Source organism: Macaca fascicularis, chromosome 10 (genome assembly GCF_037993035.2).
Source record: "Macaca fascicularis isolate 582-1 chromosome 10, T2T-MFA8v1.1".
Classification (NCBI taxonomy): Eukaryota; Metazoa; Chordata; class Mammalia; order Primates; family Cercopithecidae; genus Macaca; species Macaca fascicularis.
Genome location: NC_088384.1, coordinates 118055718 through 118073851, shown reverse-complemented (window position 1 = coordinate 118073851; position 18134 = coordinate 118055718). Strand labels below are relative to the sequence as shown.

The window sequence follows — 18134 nt, the reverse complement described above, 5'->3', positions numbered from 1 at the left end:
CTTCCAGAGGGGCTGCCTTTATTCTGCAGCCAGCCGCAACCCTTCCCACTTCTCCATGCTTGGGTGTGGAGTGAGGGCCAGGGCAGCCAACTGACAGCACAGCTGTCCTGCGTTTTCTCGGACAGAAGTCATCGCAGGCCCGCCCACCTCCTGACTGCACAAGTCTCCACTGCGCAGACACTTTCGTGATACCGTTCCAAATACAGCTGGGAAGGGGAGGGAGGGATTTTCTTAGATTTGTGTCCCCAGGGGTCCATCCTGGGGTGTTCTTGCCCCTCCAAGACCTTGGCGTGCTGGGAGGGCCCGCTCCGCCTCTGACGCTGGCAGCCGCTGGCCGCTGTGTATCTGAGTTCCGAGCGTCCTCCCGGGGTATGGACCTGCCCTGCCCCCCAAGAATTCACTCACTCACAGAGCAGCCACTGCACACAGTGCCTCCCTGTCGCCGTCTGAGGTGCTGGCTGGCTTTTTTTTTTTTTTTTTAATTTAAAAATGTAAAACTTTAAGCGAGACTCTGTTTCAAAAAAAAAAGCATAAAACTTTAATCATATGCTTGTTTTGAAGAGCAGAGCTTTCAGTGACAAACAGACTCTGTTGGCCTACCCACCCCCTTTTAACTGCCTCTCAGAGGGGACTGCTTTGAATACGTGTATCCACATGGCTCTGCCTGTACAGCCACCTCCTGAGGTTGCTGAGTGTCAGCTAGCGACCATCCGGCCACCTAGCCGCGGTCCGCAGAGCCCCGGCCCAGCCCACGCAGCCCTGGCCAGCTCTGCGTTCGGCGCGCACAGCCCTTGGCTGTGAACACGCTGTTTGAGTCGAGCCAAGTGCTGTGCTGCTTCTGCTTCCTGTGCAGGCAGCTGTGTCTCAGCAGCTAGAAGTGCTGCGGGCTCCCAGGTGCTTTTACTGCCCTACAGCCAGCCCCAGTGCCTTGGCCCTCCGGACCCTGCGCCTGGCCATGCCTGGTCCTCCCTTCCGCTTCATCCTTGAGAGTCCCCTTGTTTCCTTTGGGTTCAGTCCCATGTTTCCTGGATCCTGTCTTTTGCTTTCTTCACTTACTCCCTTGTTTAAGTGGCTTCTCCCTTCTTACAGAGTATACCTTTTTTGAGACTTAGTTTGTCTGAAATGCCTTTTTTTGCTTCTGAGCCTTGATGGGTGGTTTGGCCTGGCATTGAGTTCCAGGTGGAAGGTAATTTCCCGTGGGGTTTCTAAGGTGCTGGCCATCTCTTCCCGTTTCTGTGGAGCTCTCAGGGCTGCCAAGCTCTGCTTTCCTGTGCTGTGGCTGGGATCTGTGTTTTTCCCCTGGAAACACGGGGAAAGTCTTTCCTTCCCAGTGGTCTGGCTTCTGCGGTGAGGCTGGTGTGCGCCTCCTTCCTCATGTTCACGCTGGCTCCCGCAACTGCTCTCCTTTCTGTCCTCCTCCTGGAATTCCTGTTGATTACCTGTTGGATTTTCTGGAATGCTTCTTCACATTTCTCATCTGTTCTTCCAAGTTTCCACTCTCTTTTTCTGTGCTGTATTCAGGGGGAATGCCTTGGTGCTGTCGTCTGGTCATCCCAGGAATTTTTAATTTGACTGTTGTATTGGATAATCTTTGTGATTTTGTAGAGGGTTTCTTGCCTATTTTGATCAGTTCACTGTTTTGGTGTCTGGGTTGATTCTGGGCCTTCCTCGGGCAGCTGGTGGTCTCTGGCTGTTTGCCCATCTGGTGGAGGGGCTGGTATTGAGCTGTGACAGTGACGGTGAGATGGGACAGACATCCTAACAAACCAGATACCCAGAAAGGCTGGGGAAGTTGGATAAGTGTTCTTTTAAATGAAGAATTTAGCGTTCTAGAAAATAAGGAAAACCAGCAGGGCTCAGACGTGGAGCTGGACGGCACCTCAGGGTGGGACCTTGTGTCCCCGTGGGCTGGCAGGGGCACCTGCCTCGGTGCCCCGATACTTGTGCCAGAGAACCCCATAGCCTCAGGAGGAGAGCTGGCGCTGAGAGCCCCTCAGGCCCAGGAAGAGCCCCCCACTGGCAGAGGGGACAGCGGTCCCTGCAGCCTGTCCTGTGCGTCAGGAGGGAGGAAATGCCTCTCTGAGAATCCACGGGGGCCTGTCCTCCCGGGCTGGGGTTGGGGCCATGCTCCCAAGTGACTTGGGTACCAGGACGGTCACAGCCCTGGGTTTGGCAGAGGTGAACGTGGACCCCTGTGGAGTGATGTGTCCTGACCTGGGCTACACGGGAGAGCCACAGACAGAGCCATGCCAGTGTGGGCAGTGCAGGGCCAAGAGGTAGCCCGGGCTGGGCCTCAGGAGGCCAGGGCAGAGTCCTCCACAGCCCTAGGCCCAGGGCCGGGGTTTGTGCTGAGAGTGCCGGGCGGCCTGCGGCACCCGGCGAGGGCATTTTCCCCACAGGTGAGGGTTCCCAGGATGCAGGTGCCTGTGTGGTTTTCACACAGCTTCACGTGCTCTACATTTTGGTTTCAAATACAGTAAAAGTGTTACCTACGAAAGGAATCAGGACAACTGTCGTGTGGGGTAAGAACCCTGGTGTTTCTCCTTAGGCAGGGTGGGATTCACTCACACTGGGAATAGGTGGGTGGGAATCGGTGATGGCATGCTGAGCTGGGGACGTGGGTCCCTGGAAGACTCCGGGGGAGGCACTGGTCACCGCAGGCCGCTGGCCGGGCTCTGGAGGGGCGCACACTGCTCCTTCCCCAGGGAGGCGTCCGGCGGCCGCTGCTGGCTCTGCATTGCCCGGAAGCAGTGTGGCTTTGAACTGCTGGGAGAGTGGAGAGAGTTTCACACTGTTTCAGTTTCAGAACCTACATTTTCACCATAATGAAAAATAGAAAATAGCTTAAATCTTCACCAAAAGGAAATTGTAAACACATTTTGGATGAAATTGTATGTAGCCACGGACAGTTATGTTTCTGAAGAATGTTTACTGCCATGGGAAGTGCACCCGGGGAGCGGGCAGGGAACAGGGAAACGGGCAGAGAACTGGGGCGGGTGGCCCCCGTGGTCCTTACGGCTTCCAAGTGCACAGGCTCACAGGTGTGCATGCTGGGTGGCACCTGAGCTGTGCCAGGCAGGGGAGGGGCTTCAGAGGGTTTCCATTGTTCTTGTACTTATCTGCACTTCTTAAATTTTCTGTGAAGAACACCTCTTTCTGTGGTAAGGAAGATACTAGGACAATTAGAAAAGGAAGTCCCAGTGTGGTTCTGTTAGCTGGACCCGGACACATTATGGTGGTTGTATGTGCACATTGGCTGGTGTGGGGTTTTGGTTATGCCATGAAGGAGTCTCCAGGAAGGTGGGATGGGGCAGAGAGAGGGGCTGCAAGCTGAAGAGGTTGCCGGGGAGGTGGCAGTGGCCACGGTGGCCCAGTCAGGAGGCAGGGTCCCAGGCCCCGGCTTCCTGACCTTAACTGTTAATGACCTTCAGGGCTGTGCCCCATCCCGTCACCACCTGGAGTTGCCCGTCTTGGTTGAACGAGGACGCTGAGGGTCTTTGGGACAGATATCGTGTTTCTTGTTACAGGTTTGACCTCTTCCTCCCTGACTCGAGGGCTGGGTATGTGGAGCCGGTTGTTCCTCTGTATCCGAGAGCCCTGCTGCCTGTCATCCTTGGCTCCTCGCTGCACTCCTCACAAAGACCTGGGTGGGGACGCGGCCAGTGTCCCACGCGGCTCTCTCTGGGGCGCTGTCAGACAGAACCGTCTGCCCTGGCCTCAGGGTCCCATCTGTGGGGTGGGGCGGGGGCCACACCTGCCACATTTACCCTGCTGCAGGTGCAGAGAAAGGAGCAGAGGCACAGGGGCGGCTGCCTTTCGTAGGCCAGGTGCCGCCCATAACCACGGTGGATGACTCTTAAATTAGTTATGTCTTGAGACGGAGTTGCACTTCTTTGCTTTGGTGTGAATAGATGCTGCTGGATTGTTTGTCCGTACACAGAAGCTCATAGGACCCAGAACTGTGAGAACATCTCGGAAACATGGCTTGGATGCAGCTGTTGGTGTTCTGACTGTCCTCAGACCATCACACAGTGTCTGACTTTGCTTTTTGGCACAGTCAGGCTGTGATACAATAACCAGGGAGGCGGACAAGAAAGTCCCCAGTGACAGCGCCTCCTATGTGCTATTTGTTGGAAGCAAACCTCAGGTCGGCTTAGGAGATGTGGCCACTCATGCTTGGTTCACAGATATTTTCAGTGCTTTGAGAGGCTACATTATACCTGCCTGAAGTCACATGGTCACTTCTTGTGGGATGTTTGATTCCTTCTCCAACTTTTTTCCTAACCACAAGGGACACTGGCCCTGACCATAGGGCACATTTCACAGTGACCCGTGTCTGTTTCCGTACACTTTTGTGATGTCCAGAATGCCACTTTTATTTTGTTAGAATTTTAACAACATTGCTAATTTTGTTAATGCTTTTTTAAAAAAATGTATTCCTGTAAATATCTCTGGATCCTTTTTTTTTTTTTTGAGGTGGACTCTGGCTCTGTCGTCCAGACTGGAGTGCAGTGGCGCGATCTCGGCTCACTGCAAGCTCCGCCTCCCGGGTTCACACCATTCTCCTGCCTCAGCCTCCCAAGTCGAGTAGCTGGGACTACAGGTGCCTGCCACCACGTCCGACTAATTTTTTGTGTTTTTAATAGAGATGGGGTTTCACCATGTTAGCCAAGATGGTCTTGATCTCCTGACCTCGTGATCCACCTGCCTTGGCCTCCCAAAGTGCTGGAATTACAGGTGTGAGCCATCGCACCTGGCCTTGGATGCAATTTTTTAAAGCACAAAGCTCCTGATAATTAAAAGTCTCTTCACTCACTATGAGGTTGGCAGGTTTGACGCTGGGTGTGGAGGCACTGGGACACTGAAGCCTCCTTTATCCTGTTACCATCCCTCTGTGTGCACTTCAGTCCGCATCCATTATCGGCTCCTCAGAATTCCTTAACAACATTTTTTTGTTTTTAGGAAATGGGGTCTCACTCTGTGGTCCAGGCTGGAGTGCAATGGTGCGATCATAGCCCACTGCAGCCTCCAACTCCGGAACTCAGATGATCCTCCCACCCTAGCGTCCCAAGTAGCTGGAACTAAGGTGTGCCACCACGCCTGGCTAATTTAAAAAAGATGTATTTTTTTTAGAGATGGGGTCCCACTATATTGCCCAGTCTGGTCTCAAACTGGCCTCAAGCGATCCCTCCACCTTGGCCTCCTAAAGTGCTGGATTTCAGGCGTGAGCCACTACACTCATCCTGGCTTCTCAGAACTCTTGAGGAGGAGGAGCAAGTGTCTCCAAATGCAGTGAATGAAGTGTGGGGTTTGAGGATATTGTATTAGGGTTCTCTAATAGGACGGAACTAATAGGAGAGGTGAATATATGAAGGGGAGTTTATTAGGAGAATTGACTCTCAGGATCACAAGGTGAAGTCCCACAATAGGCTGTGAGCACGCTGAGGAGTCAGGAAGCCAGTCCGAGTCCCCAAATCTCAAAAGTAGGGAAGCCGACAGTGCAGCCTTCGGCCTGTGGCCAAAGGCCGGAGAACCCCTGGCAAACCACTGGTGTAAGGCCAAGAGTCTAAAAGCCGAAGAACTTGGAGTCTGATGTTCCAGGGCAGGAGGCATCCGCTCGGGAGAAAGATGGAGACTGGAAGACTCAGCCAGTCCAGTCCTTCCACGTTCCTCTGCCTGCTTTTGTCCCAGCCACGCTGGGAGCTGATTCAATGGTACCCAGCCACATTGACGGTGGGTCTGTCTCTCCCAGTCCGCTGACTCAAATGTTAACCTTCTTTGGCAGCACCCTCACAGACACACCCAGGAGCAGTACTTTGCATCCTTCAATCAAGTTGACACTCCATAATAACCATCACAGACATGGGGTGTTTACCAGGTGTCTTGGTTTGGGGTCCCCAGGCCCCATGTGTGCTTGGGTGAGAGTGGAATCTCCCTGGTGACTTGCAGCAGCTCTGGCGGCCACATGGCTGATGAGTGTCCGCCTGGCTTGAAGGCTGTTCTGGGCACTGTGGGCACAGACTCAAGAGATGGAGCCTTGGAGGCCTTTCCTGTTACTTTGTTCGTGAGCTCCAGGCTTGGAGATTCCAGCAGGTTATTTGCTGCAGCTGGGTGTTTCGTTTTTGTTTGATTTCTCCATGGTTTATTTTGAAAGGGATGTTTTGGGGGGAAGTTTTCTGAATGGGCATAAATGTGGCTTTTTGGATCAATAATTTTAGATGTTAGCCCAGGAGAGGCATTACCGTTATTCTTGATACCACGCTGAGTTTCGAAAGAGCTGGAGCCCAGCAGCTTCCCAGACTCTCCCGAAACCTCTGAGAGTGCCCCAGCGTCATAGCACAGGAGGAGGAAGCCCCACGCTTATTTGTCAGGACCAACAGGAGGTTTTCAGGCCTTACTTTATCTCTTTTGAGGTTATTGTTTTCCATTCTCCATAAAGGGGAGGAAGGAGAGGCTGGGAAACACAGTGGCCGCCCCCTGTGCCCTGCGGCTTGGCCAGCGTGTGATGGGTGGTGGGGACGGCCGGTGGCGGTGCCTCATTGCACGTGTGTTTAGTTTCTCAGCTCTGTGGTGCTGGGCCGTCTGCCGAGTCTTCACGCGGGAACGAGTGCAATGTTTATAGCCCTGTTCCCGCGGCTGCATCCCCACCTCTGTCATGGGAAGTTAACATTTAAAAGTTGGACCGTTGTGTTACTGTTTCTAATGGAATTTGTGATCTAACTGGTTGCTGTTTTTTGAAGCTAAAATTAATGCCAAACCTAAATGGTAGGATTTGCTTTCCCACAATTTAGCTCAAGAACCACGAAGGGCAAATAGTTCTCCTTTCCTAAGGGTTGTGTCGCATCTCTGTGCCTGTGTTGTGGGTGTCAGGGCAGCGTGGGGGCACCACTGTCCCGCCCCCCGAGAGGAGGGTTCTGGTGAGGAGCCTCGTGGCCCACCCTCCTTCTGTTGGGTCTGGGCGTCACAGGACAGCAGGTTGGGAGAACCTGGAGTGTGGGCCGTAGACATGGTTGTGACCTCTAGGCCCAGCCCAGCCGACATGGCCATGGCACAAGCAGGAGGTGGGAGCAAGGAGACTGGCATGTCTGTGGGGTGTGTGGGCCGGTTGGCATGGGGGCACGTGATGTGGCCAGTGGAAGCCATTGCTACGTTGCCTTGCTGTCCGGCTCATTTATAAAAGGAAGGCTCAGGTGCCATTTTTTTTTTCACGGCCTTTTAGCAACCTTTACAGTTTTCTCGTCTTGTGTACCATCGTGATTCACAAGTGTGTTTCGAGTTCGGGGGATTCGTGTGTTTAAGACTTGATTTCCTTTGTTTCCTTCTCACAGCTGTCAGCTTTCCCTGGGTCGGGCCAGGGTCTCCTCAGGGCTCTGGGGTGGGTGCATTCCTGACGCCAGGTCTCCTTTGTCTGCAGGAATGGTCCTCGTCCGAAGTGAGAATGGGCAGTTGTTAATGATTCCTCAGCAGGCCTTGGCCCAGATGCAGGCGCAGGCCCATGCCCAGCCTCAGACCACCATGGCGCCCCGCCCTGCCACCCCCACAAGTGCCCCTCCCGTCCAGATCTCCACCGTACAGGTGAGTGCACATGTGCCCTGGAGTGTGAACCCCTTCCCTGCCCAGCCCCTCTACCCACGCATGCTGGGGAAGCCTGCAAGGGCCAGGCATAGCCGTGGGAGTGAGGACTGGGAAGTGTGTGCGGTGTCCGGTCCCATCCAGGATGGGCCAGGACGGCACTGCTCTCCTGTCCTCCTCTTGGTGGCAGGGCCTTGCCCAGCTCAGAGGCACCAGCTCCTGCAGCCCACCGAAGGGCTGGCCGAGTGGGGTCAAAGTGAGCAGTCCAGGATTGGCCGTCCTGGCCCCTTCCCTTCTCTCCCTATGGCTTCACCTTCCTGTGCCTGTCCCCTCATCTGCAAAGTAGAGATCGTGCTAGGACTCCACTGGCAGGACGCCACCAGCGCTGCATGGAGACTCTTAAGGCACCAAGAGTCCTGGAGCCTCTGTGTGCGAGTGGGGTTGGCTGCTGTTGTTAGGGGGCGCATGAGGGCCACACACACACAAAACCTCGTCAGCCTTCAGGGCCGAAGCTCCCGACTCCCGAGTTGTGGTAGGGAGCATGGACTCTGACTTGGAGGGCAGAGTGCCCGGGACCCGCCTTTCCCGGCGTGTGTCTGTGTCTGGCCCCATGACTGTCACCTGCACGTGCCCGCACGCTGCGTGTTCCTGCTCCGTCTCCTGCCGTGTTTCCCTGGCACTGTGACCCTGCTGCTCTGAACGACCTGGCAGGTTTGTGAAGATTGGAATGACTTGATCAGCGTTCTCTGCCTGCCACGTGACCTGCGTACCCTCTGGAGTCGTACCTCTGTCCCATAGACGGGGACGTGGACGGACGTGCCGGAGGCTGCCAGAGACCACCTAGATCTGAAGTAGCACAGAACGGTGTCCTCAAGTCTGCAGCATCTGTCTGCTGAGTGGGATGCTGTGGAAGACACTCGTGGCTTCACTTGCACTGTGGGCATCGCGTTGCAGTCCGCCATCTGCTCTTTCCATGTCAGTCTCTCTCTGACAAACTTCATGGGCTCAGGACTTGTGGTGTCCCCACCTCTGTCCCAAGCAGCCACCTTCCTTCCCCTCTCTGGCACTGACTGGCCATCTAGCCTAGGGGCGGCCACATCCCTTCCCTCTGCGGCACCGACCGGCCGTCTGCCTTTGCACCCTTGTTGGTGATTGTTAATGAGGTCACGAGCCAGCAGCACGAGGACTCATTTCCAGACACTGCGTTCTTCAGAGACGAGTTTTTGTAGAGATGCTAAGAAGCCTAGTGATATGTTTATTGTGATACAGGAAAATGTTTGTCATACACTTGTTCTTTGGTAAGAAAACTTCAGAATTACTGTGGCTTCATTGCAGATCATGGAGAAGCCTGGGGCCCACTCGGATATACTAGTTACATTTGGAAGGGATAATTTCTTTGTACCTGGGGGTGGGAATTCCTTTTACTTGCGCTTGTTTTACGTGACTCTGCTTATTTTTCAGGCACCTGGAACACCTATCATTGCACGGCAGGTGACCCCAACTACCATAATTAAGCAAGTGTCTCAGGCCCAGACAACGGTGCAGCCCAGTGCAACCCTGCAGCGCTCGCCCGGCGTCCAGGTGAGAGGGCGGGCGGCGGATCTGCTGAGGCTGCAGGGGCCATGAAGCCTGATTTCTTTGATGCAAAGATCAGGCCTTAGGAGTTTTTTTTTTTTTTTTTTTTTTTTTTTTTTTTTGAGACGGAGTCTCACGCTGTTGCCCAGGCTGGAGTGCAGTGGCGCGATCTCGGCTCACTGCAAGCTCCGCCTCCCGGGTTCCCGCCATTCTCCTGCCTCAGCCTCCTGAGTAGCTGGGACTACAGGCGCCCGCCACCGCGCCCGGCTAATTTTTTGTATTTTTAGTAGAGACGGGGTTTCACTGTGGTCTCGATCTCCTGACCTTGTGATCCGCCCGCCTCGGCCTCCCAAAGTGCTGGGATTACAGGCTTGAGCCACCGCGCCCGGCCTAGGAGTTTTTTTTTTTAAACTGGATACTAAGTCAAATTTGGGGAGGAAGGTTCTCCTTGAAGAAAGTGCTTTTTCTTTGACCACCAGCATGGGATAAGTCAGGATCTCTTTTTTTTTTTTTTTTTTAGTCACACAGAATTTAACACCAGCAACACTGTTCAAGCTTTCCACCATGTTGGAAGCTTTAAAACTATGTGCTTACTAATACTTGATCATAAGGCATGTCTGAAGCAGAAGCAGCCTGCGGTGAGGACAGTGTGTGTGTGCACATGTGGCCTTGTGTGTAACCATGGGGATGGCAGCTGTCGCTGAGATGAATGTGGCCGAGGCGTCGTTCTCACTGTTGCAGGCACATGGACTGTAATTTTCACCGCACCCTGGGAAGCAGATGAGCTCGCTTCTTTCATCTCGTGATGCGGCGCTTATGCTGAGGCGAGGGAGGTTCTGGGACTCACTCCTGGCCATGCCGCCTGCAGGGTGCCTGCCACGCCATGCTGCCACCTGCCACTCACGTCCCGTTCCGTAGTGAGAGCATAGTTCCAGAAGGGTTCTGCACCCACCCAGGTGGCCGCTGGTTTCTAGAACAGCGTTTTCATCTGCGGAGGGGGGCGTGTCCCAGAGCAGGTGCTAGCCCCTCTCCTAGTGGTGCTGATGCTCCTGACAGCTCGGCCTTTGGTCTGCAGAGCCCAGAAGGGTTTGTGTGCAGCCGGGCTGTTCTGGAGGGCGGCGGAGGTGCGTGGAGGGGAAGGGGCTGGCTGGTCAGACGCACCTGGTGAGGGAAGCAGCCTTCTCTGGGCAGTCAGCAGGAAGCAGCTGAGAGAAAAGTGGTTCGGGGGTTTTTCTTGGTCTGGTATCTGTGAGCGTCCGTGGATGCGCAGGTCTCTGTGGTGTTGGTCACTGCCGGTGAAGCTCCTGCCGTGAACCAGGCCTGGACGCGCTGCTGACGGATCCAGAGTCCTTGCCTCAGTGCTACAGACCCTGCTCCCATTGCTCAGTGGTGAAACGGAGGCTGAGCCCCGGGGGTGTGGACTTCAGGGGCAGCTTCCCCCCACCCGGCTCTTCCACCCTCACGGGATCTTGTCCCGGCTGGCTGCAGCTGCAGTGGGTGAAAGCGGGTGGAAGGGCGGTTCGGTACCAGGGAGACGTGTGCTGGCCTTTGGTGCGGGCCCTGCCCTCGGTGTTTTCCCTGGAGGAGCTTGCTCTGTCCTGTGCTCTGATTGGTGCGTCTGGATTTTTGGGTACAGTGACTTTTCTGAGAAGGTAGTGAAGCTTATGGTTAAGTTTTTGCATTATACTTAGTGGCAGACACGATCTGGATATCATCTGAGTGAAATATGTGTTCACAGGAGCAGAAGTAAGTGCGAGGAGTCAGTTCTGATGGGAAAGAAAACTCCCAAAAGATGAGATGGGTCCTGGGCACTCCTGGGGTCCGGAAACAGCAGCTTGGTGTGTCGTTTTACGTTTTCTTCCCTGGAGGTTTTTATTTGATGTTTTTCAGTTAAAAAAAATCCATGCTTATTGTTACAAGTGAAAAGATACACAGACTTAGAAACAGCCCGTCTGCCCTGCTGTCTCCTCACAGCCCTTCTGCACCCCTCTGGAAGCGGGGTTGTGGGGTTGTTCAGAGCTGCTTCCTGCGTGCTGGCGGGGCTGCACCCACCTTGCCGCGGGGAGGGAGCTGCGCTCGCTGCTCTGGAGCCATTCTCAGGCTTACACTGCCCCCTGCTTTCAGAAGCTGCAAAGGAGTGTTTAAAAAGTTGGAGAGAAGAGAATGTTGACGACTAGATTTATACATTGGAAAAGTACTGGTTTAAAATATCAGTAAACATTTGCATTCTGATTATTCGTGTAGAATGGAAATGTGAGGAATTGAGTGCGGGCCACCGAGTTGTCTGAGCTACCTTTTGGTGTCTGGCTGTTCATTTGCTTAGCAAAGCAGCCGCTCCTTTCCAACAGTTTGACACTGATGACCCATCCTTCATTGCTCGAATCTGCTCTGAAAACTCCCCTTTGTGGGAGGCTTCTTGTTGACACTCACTTTTGGGGAGTAAAGAAAGGTGGGTTTGGGTGATTGCAGGGAGCTGGGGACCCTCCCCTGCGAGAGGCTGTGGCTGTGGAGGCCTGACTGCCCTGTAGCCAGCCTCTGCATCTGGGAGGATGGAGCTTTCAGGAGCCGTTCTTCAGTTGTTTTGATTTCTGAGAGATGGGGATCTGGGTTGTCCGTTAGGATTATTTACTCTGGTCACTATGTGCCTTTTTCCATGGACTTCTGAGGACTGGAGTCTCTGCAGTGCCTGGCTTTGTGAACGTCTGTTTTTGATGCAGGTGCAAATCATGCCTTCCTCAGGTGCTCAGGACTGCGGTCGTCAGGGCACAGGGCAGGCGTCCCAGCAGCACTCCCATGCCCAGCTGACTGGCAGGTGTCCAGGGCCCTTGGCTTCCTGGGCGTCCTGGTCACCGCAGGGAGGCTTGTTTTCTTTTTCTGGGTGTGAGGCTGGTCTTCCCCTCATTAGCTGGTAGCATGAGATGCGCTTACCTTGTGTTTTGGATTCTTGTAGCCTCAGCTCGTTCTGGGCGGCGCTGCCCAGACGGCTTCACTTGGGACGGCAACGGCTGTTCAGACGGGGACTCCTCAGCGCACGGTTCCAGGGGCAACCGCCACTTCCTCAGCTGCCACGGTAAGAGCCGCTCCTTTCTGTGCCTTCAAAGACGGTCAGGCCCATGGCGCAGGTCAGAAAAGGCAGCCTTGAGACCTCGGGCCGGCTTCTGTCCCAGACTGCTCGCTGCCTGCTTCACAAAGCGATGAACAGTCTGGGGCCCACGTGAGCGTGTGGGGCTCTGCTGCTTGAGGTGGGCCCTGAGGGCCTCAGAAGTCTGCAAACAGCAGAAGCCCAAACACCTGCCTTTGAAAAAGTCACTGGCGGACGGTCGCGTTCAGTCTGTAAAATGGCGGCACCACCCGTTTGGACGGTCGCGTTCAGTCTGTAAAATGGCGGCGCCACCCGTTTGGACGGTCGCGTTCAGTCTGTAAAATGGCGGCGCCACCCGTTTGGACGGTCGCGTTCAGTCTGTAAAATGGCGGCGCCACCCGTTTGGACGGTCGCGTTCAGTCTGTAAAATGGCGGCGCCACCCGTTTGGACGGTCGCGTTCAGTCTGTAAAATGGCGGCGCCACCCGTTTGGACGGTCGCGTTCAGTCTGTAAAATGGCGGCGCCACCCGTTTGGACGGTCGCGTTCAGTCTGTAAAATGGCGGCGCCACCCGTTTGGACGGTCGCGTTCAGTCTGTAAAATGGCGGCGCCACCCGTTTGGACGGTCGCGTTCAGTCTGTAAAATGGCGGCGCCACCCGTTTGGACGGTCGCGTTCAGTCTGTAAAATGGCGGCGCCACCCGTTTGGACGGTCGCGTTCAGTCTGTAAAATGGCGGCGCCACCCGTTTGGACGGTCGCGTTCAGTCTGTAAAATGGCGGCGCCACCCGTTTGGACGGTCGCGTTCAGTCTGTAAAATGGTGGCGCCACCCGTTTGGACTGTCGCGTTCAGTCTGTAAAATGGCGGCACCACCCGTTTGTACACGCGCAGTGTTGGCCTGTGGTGATGGACGTCTGTGAACAGTGAGCCCCACTTGGCAACTTCTTGGGTTTCTTTGCTGCGCACTTTTCGTTGCTTTCATGTCTGCCTCCTATTTGTTTCCTTCTGTGTCCATTTGGATTGGCATAGGTTGTCCTTATGGTCAGCGACATTGCAGCAGGCGTCTTCGCAGAGTCTCTTTTCACTTTTTTCATTATTTGCATAGCTACATTCCTAGACGTGGCCTTGCGGGACTGTGGGAGATGCTGACTTCGGTGGCCATGTGACTGATGTGGCTGGGCCGCCCCTCAGAGCATGGCCCGGGGTTCCACTCCCATCCACAGGCCAAGAGGTGGTGCGTTTTCTTGAAGTTTAGAGGAGAAATATATGTATCTCTTATACATACGCATATTTTATTAACCAAAGGCTGTGACAAAAATCTGCCTTTTAAGATTTTTCACTTATGTCTTTTTACTTTAATCCAGGAAACTATGGAAAACGTGAAGAAATGTAAAAATTTCCTATCTACGTTAATAAAACTGGCTTCATCTGGCAAGCAGTCTACAGAGACAGCAGCTAATGTGAAAGAGCTCGTGCAGAATTTACTGGTGAGAAACCTTGACTTGACATTTCATTCCCTTTTCCCTAAGGCCTGTTGCATAGGAGAGACACCTATTGCTGCTGTGACTTGTGCCTGGGAGGCCTGTGCCAGCAAAGGGAGAGCTCCTCTGGAAGGCTGCAGGCAGAGGGGGGGGTGCACACCTGTCAGAGGTGTGTGTGGCCTAGCTGAGGAGACTCCTTCCTGGGGCTGGGTGTTCTGGGGCTGGTGCCTGGTGGTCTCCTGGGCTTTGCCATTTTCTGGTGCCTGTGTCCCTTGTCTGTGGCTCTCTTCTCCTCTGGCTGCCCCCACCATGCTGCACTCTGGCCAGGGTCCCTGGCAGCTCCCTTCTGGTCCTCTCCCCACTCCTGTGTGACCTCTTGTAAAATTCCCAGGTGTCCGCAGTCCCTGCTGGAACAGGCATTCTGCACCCTGAGCCAGCAGAAGCCCCCTCCCCGTGGAGCAGACCAGCTGAGGCACATTCGTGCTCCAGTGGCAGAGCCGTCCCCCCACCCCTGCCCCCACCCCTTCCGAAACCTCTGTCGCAGTGAACAGCACTCTGTCTCCTGGCCAGAACGTGGGAGGATTCCTGGCGGCCTCCCCTCTCCTTAACCCACAGTCCCAAGCTCTACATCTCTACTCATGGCCGAACTCTTGGCTCTCCACCTTGGCTCTCCCCATGGCTGTCTCATGGCTCAGGGGTATGCTGGCCTCAGTGGGATGGCCTGGGGATCTGGAGTGGCCAGTCTTTCCGTGCCTTCTCCTTGCCCGCCTGACCATGTCTTCCTGAGTCTCTCAGGGTTCAGTCCAGGCACCGCCTTCCCACCCTTGTCGCCTGTCTTCCCGACCTTTATGCCACGCTGGCCTCTGTTTCTGAAACAGGATCTGGCCCTCTTGCTCTGGGCTCCCTTTTATCTGACTGGACTCTGGGCACCGTGACTGCTTGCAGGGGTGAGCACAGCTGTTGTCTGCTCCTGAAGGTGCTGATGCCCTGACTGTCTGGATCCTGTCTGTGTGGCCCCTGGCACGCTGTGACCTCCTGTAGCACTGTGCTTGCAGGGCTGGCTTTGATAATGGAGTTACTTTTAGGCTGATCTGCCTCCTAGCAAAATGCCTGACACCGAATAGGTGCCTGGTAAACACTGAGTAAAGACTGGCATTGAGTAAGAGGCTTAGAAAAAGACGAGAAGTAGACAGGTGACCCTCCCAGGAGGAGACGTGGTCCGCAGCTGGCTGCACTGCGGTGTCCAGGGTGAGCGCCTGTCACACGTGTATCTGTGGAAGGTGTAGCACGCAGACTTTCCCATCTCCTCTGTCCAGTGAAACTCGGGGCGGAATCAGCCGTAAAATACAAGACCAGAGTGATGCGGGATTCAGAAGTGTGTGTGGAATCTCATTCACCAGAATTTCAACATGGATTTTATTTTTAAGGATGGAAAAATCGAAGCAGAAGATTTCACAAGCAGGTTATACCGAGAACTTAATTCTTCACCTCAACCTTACCTTGTGCCTTTCCTGAAGGTAATTTCGAAGGCCCGGGTGCTTGACGAGCAGCAGGGCCAGGGAGGGGTGGGGCGCAGATGCTCCAAGTGCACAGGGGTGAGGATGCTCCAGGCACGGAGGGTGCACAGCGCCTGTGCTCCCTGCGGGGGTGGGGCCGGGGACTCAGTGCCTGGGGACAGAATGTTGGGTGTTTTCTGTAAAGCAGGAGCTCCCCTGACACTGTGGCGTTGTGGTTCTGTTGTGCGCAAGGCGGTGAGAAGGGCGCGCGCTTCCTGAAACCGAGGGGAACAGGGAATTGGGGTGGTGTTTGCAAAACTGGATAGGACCAAGGGTGTTAACAGTGTCAGGCTGTCTGTTGGATAATCATTGGTATGAGCACATTTTAAAATTTAATACATATATTTGTACATATTTATGAGGTGCATGTAATGTTTTGTTACATTCATAGAATCAGGGTATGTGGGGTCTATCCCTTTGAATACTTATTTCCATGTGTTGGGAACATTCAGAATCTTCTCTTCCCGTGATGTTAACATATTTTAAAAACTATTTTAAAAATATGGCTCTTTTTGTTTGTTTTCTTAAACACATTTTGGACATTTGCTATCAGGAATAATCCCGCCTAGTGGGAGGGCGGGATGGGGTCCTGGCCCCTGACATCCAGACGTGCTGCTGTGAGGGCCAACATCCGTCTTAACTCAAAAATTTTCTGTAAAAGTTGATATTTCTGAATTTTTAAGCAAGGAAAACTGACGCATGAGCAACCCCCTGACCCCTCGTGTCTGTCTTTCCACCCAGAGGAGCTTACCCGCCTTGAGACAGCTGACTCCCGACTCCGCGGCCTTCATCCAGCAGAGCCAGCAGCAGCCGCCACCGCCCGCCTCGCAGGCCACCACTGCGCTCACGGCTGTGGTGCTGAGTAGCTCAGTCCAGCGCACGGCCGGGAAGACGGCGGCCACCGTGACCAGTGCCCTCCAGCCCCCTGTGCTCAGCCTCACGCAGCCCACACAGGTCGGCGTCGGCAAGCAGGGGCAACCCACACCGCTGGTATGGAAGGGGCACCTTACTGGTCCACACAGCCCACCGTGCCTCTGCTCCCTCCAGCTTCTTAGATAAATTGGCCATGGTTCAGAAACCTTTTCCAAGCATGCAGGAAGGCTCCTGCTAGAGGAAGCTTAGGCATTACCTTAGTTAAAATAGAAATCAGGGTTGAGGCCCTGGGATTTTGTGTTTTGTCTCAGTAAAATGAAATAGTTGAATTGGCTTTGAACCACTGGCACATCCCCGCCTTGTCTTGTCTAGGGATGTTACTGGTGTAAACGAATGCAGTGTGTTTTTAGAGGATCTTGTAGATAGATGTTCTCTTGGGTTAGGAGCAGCGGTCCAAGCGTAAGACACGGGCACCCGCGTGGGACAGGTGGGCAGGAGACTGGAGACGGTAGCAGCTCACAGCGCAGGGTGGATTTAGGTGGGTCCCGGGAGGCAAAGCTGCGGCTGCTCGTAGCGGTTCACGTATGTGCAATGTGGATCTGGCTTTCTTGGTTTTGTAGTCACGACGTTTGCTCTGGAGCTAGAGAAAGGACGTCTTCGCCAGAAGAGTTACATTTCGAGCACATTCCCTTTCACGGGCAGAGGGATTCACCAAACATAGAAGGGCAGTTTAAAAAAAAATGTCAGCGGGGTTTTCTTCCTCTAAAGACAGTTTAAAAAACACAATGGTGCGGGCTCCCTCATCTTGAGCCGGTATGTGTTCTGATGGTGCACACGTCAGAACCAGCTGGGTGAGGAGTATCCACTGGGGAGCTGGCTCTTGTGCTCTGTTCAAGTTGCACTTGTTTTGTCTTGATTAGTAGCGAGAACAGGGCAAAATGGCATGGAGGGAAGGTGTCCCTTACAAAGGCCAGGGAAGCGTGGCCACTGGGAAGGGCTGAGCTCCTGTGTAAGGAGAGGGCTTCCTTGCCTTCCTTTTGACTCCAGAGGGGAAGAGATGTGCTGTGCCCCTTGCTTCAGTGTAGTGTAAGGATAGAACTTCCCTATTCCCCAGTCAGTGGAGCTAGTTCACCCAAAAGGTGGGTTCTATTTAAGCAGGGACAGTCTGTGGGCAGTCATTTTCTTGCCAGGTGTTGACCTCTGGTGCTTAGTCACAGATGAGCAGCGTGGGTGTTTTAGAATTAGATGCTGTGTTCGGCAGCAGGATCACCTCTGCATATTGCTTCCATGGGCTCCTCCTGACCGTGTGTGGAGTCTGCAGAGCGCAGTCGGTGGGATCCAGGGCATCCGATCCATTGCCTGCACCCTGAAGCCTGTGGAGGCAGAACCCAGGCTTCTCCCTGATTTGATGGCAGGCTCCCCGCACCGCGGGGCCTGGCCCGGGCATTTGATGGCAGGTTCCCTACACTGCAGGCCCTGGTCCGAGCATTTGACAGCAGGTGGCCTGAGCTGCCTGAGGCTCTTCCTGTCCAGTGTGGGTGTTCCTGTTTTATTGAAGAAGTGTTTGCATTATAGGCTGCTTCCCCAGGCCCCCACACATGTTCTGCAGCATGGAGTTTACCTGCCAGGGCACCTTTGCAAATGGTAGCAACTAAATTCTGAAACACCTGGACCCAGAGGTTTGGGGCCAGGCCTTATGGACTTGAGCATTGGCTTTTGACAGGGATGCCAGTGTCTCTGGGCCCCAGTGTCCTGGGGACAGGGCCAGAGCACAGGCCGTGGTCAGTGCTGCCAGGTTTTGGATCTCTGCCTTGTGCTGGAGGTGAGAATGAGAGGCAGGATGACAGCAGAGCTGGGCAGACCCTACCATGAGGGGCCCAGCAGGGTCTGGGTAGACAGAGCTGGCCCTGCTGGGGGCAGTGGGTGGAGGCCCTTGAGGGCCAAGTTCAGGCAAGGCTTAGGAGCTCTAACCCCACTCTAGTAGAAAAGCCCTCAGC

General features: G+C 54.4%; 1 protein-coding gene across 2 annotated transcripts in view; it reads left to right on the top strand.

Annotated features, from left to right (window-relative positions):
• TAF4 (TATA-box binding protein associated factor 4) overlaps window positions 1-18134 on the top strand; it is a 107811-nt gene that overhangs the window by 42260 nt on the left and 47417 nt on the right. For both annotated transcript variants that reach the window (XM_045363248.3, XM_005569687.5), the window contains 6 exons: window positions 7415-7575; window positions 9034-9153; window positions 12098-12217; window positions 13592-13714; window positions 15136-15225; window positions 16006-16254. In XM_045363248.3, the coding sequence (XP_045219183.2) occupies window positions 7415-7575; window positions 9034-9153; window positions 12098-12217; window positions 13592-13714; window positions 15136-15225; window positions 16006-16254 (863 nt within the window). The remainder of the gene's footprint in view (window positions 1-7414; window positions 7576-9033; window positions 9154-12097; window positions 12218-13591; window positions 13715-15135; window positions 15226-16005; window positions 16255-18134) is intronic.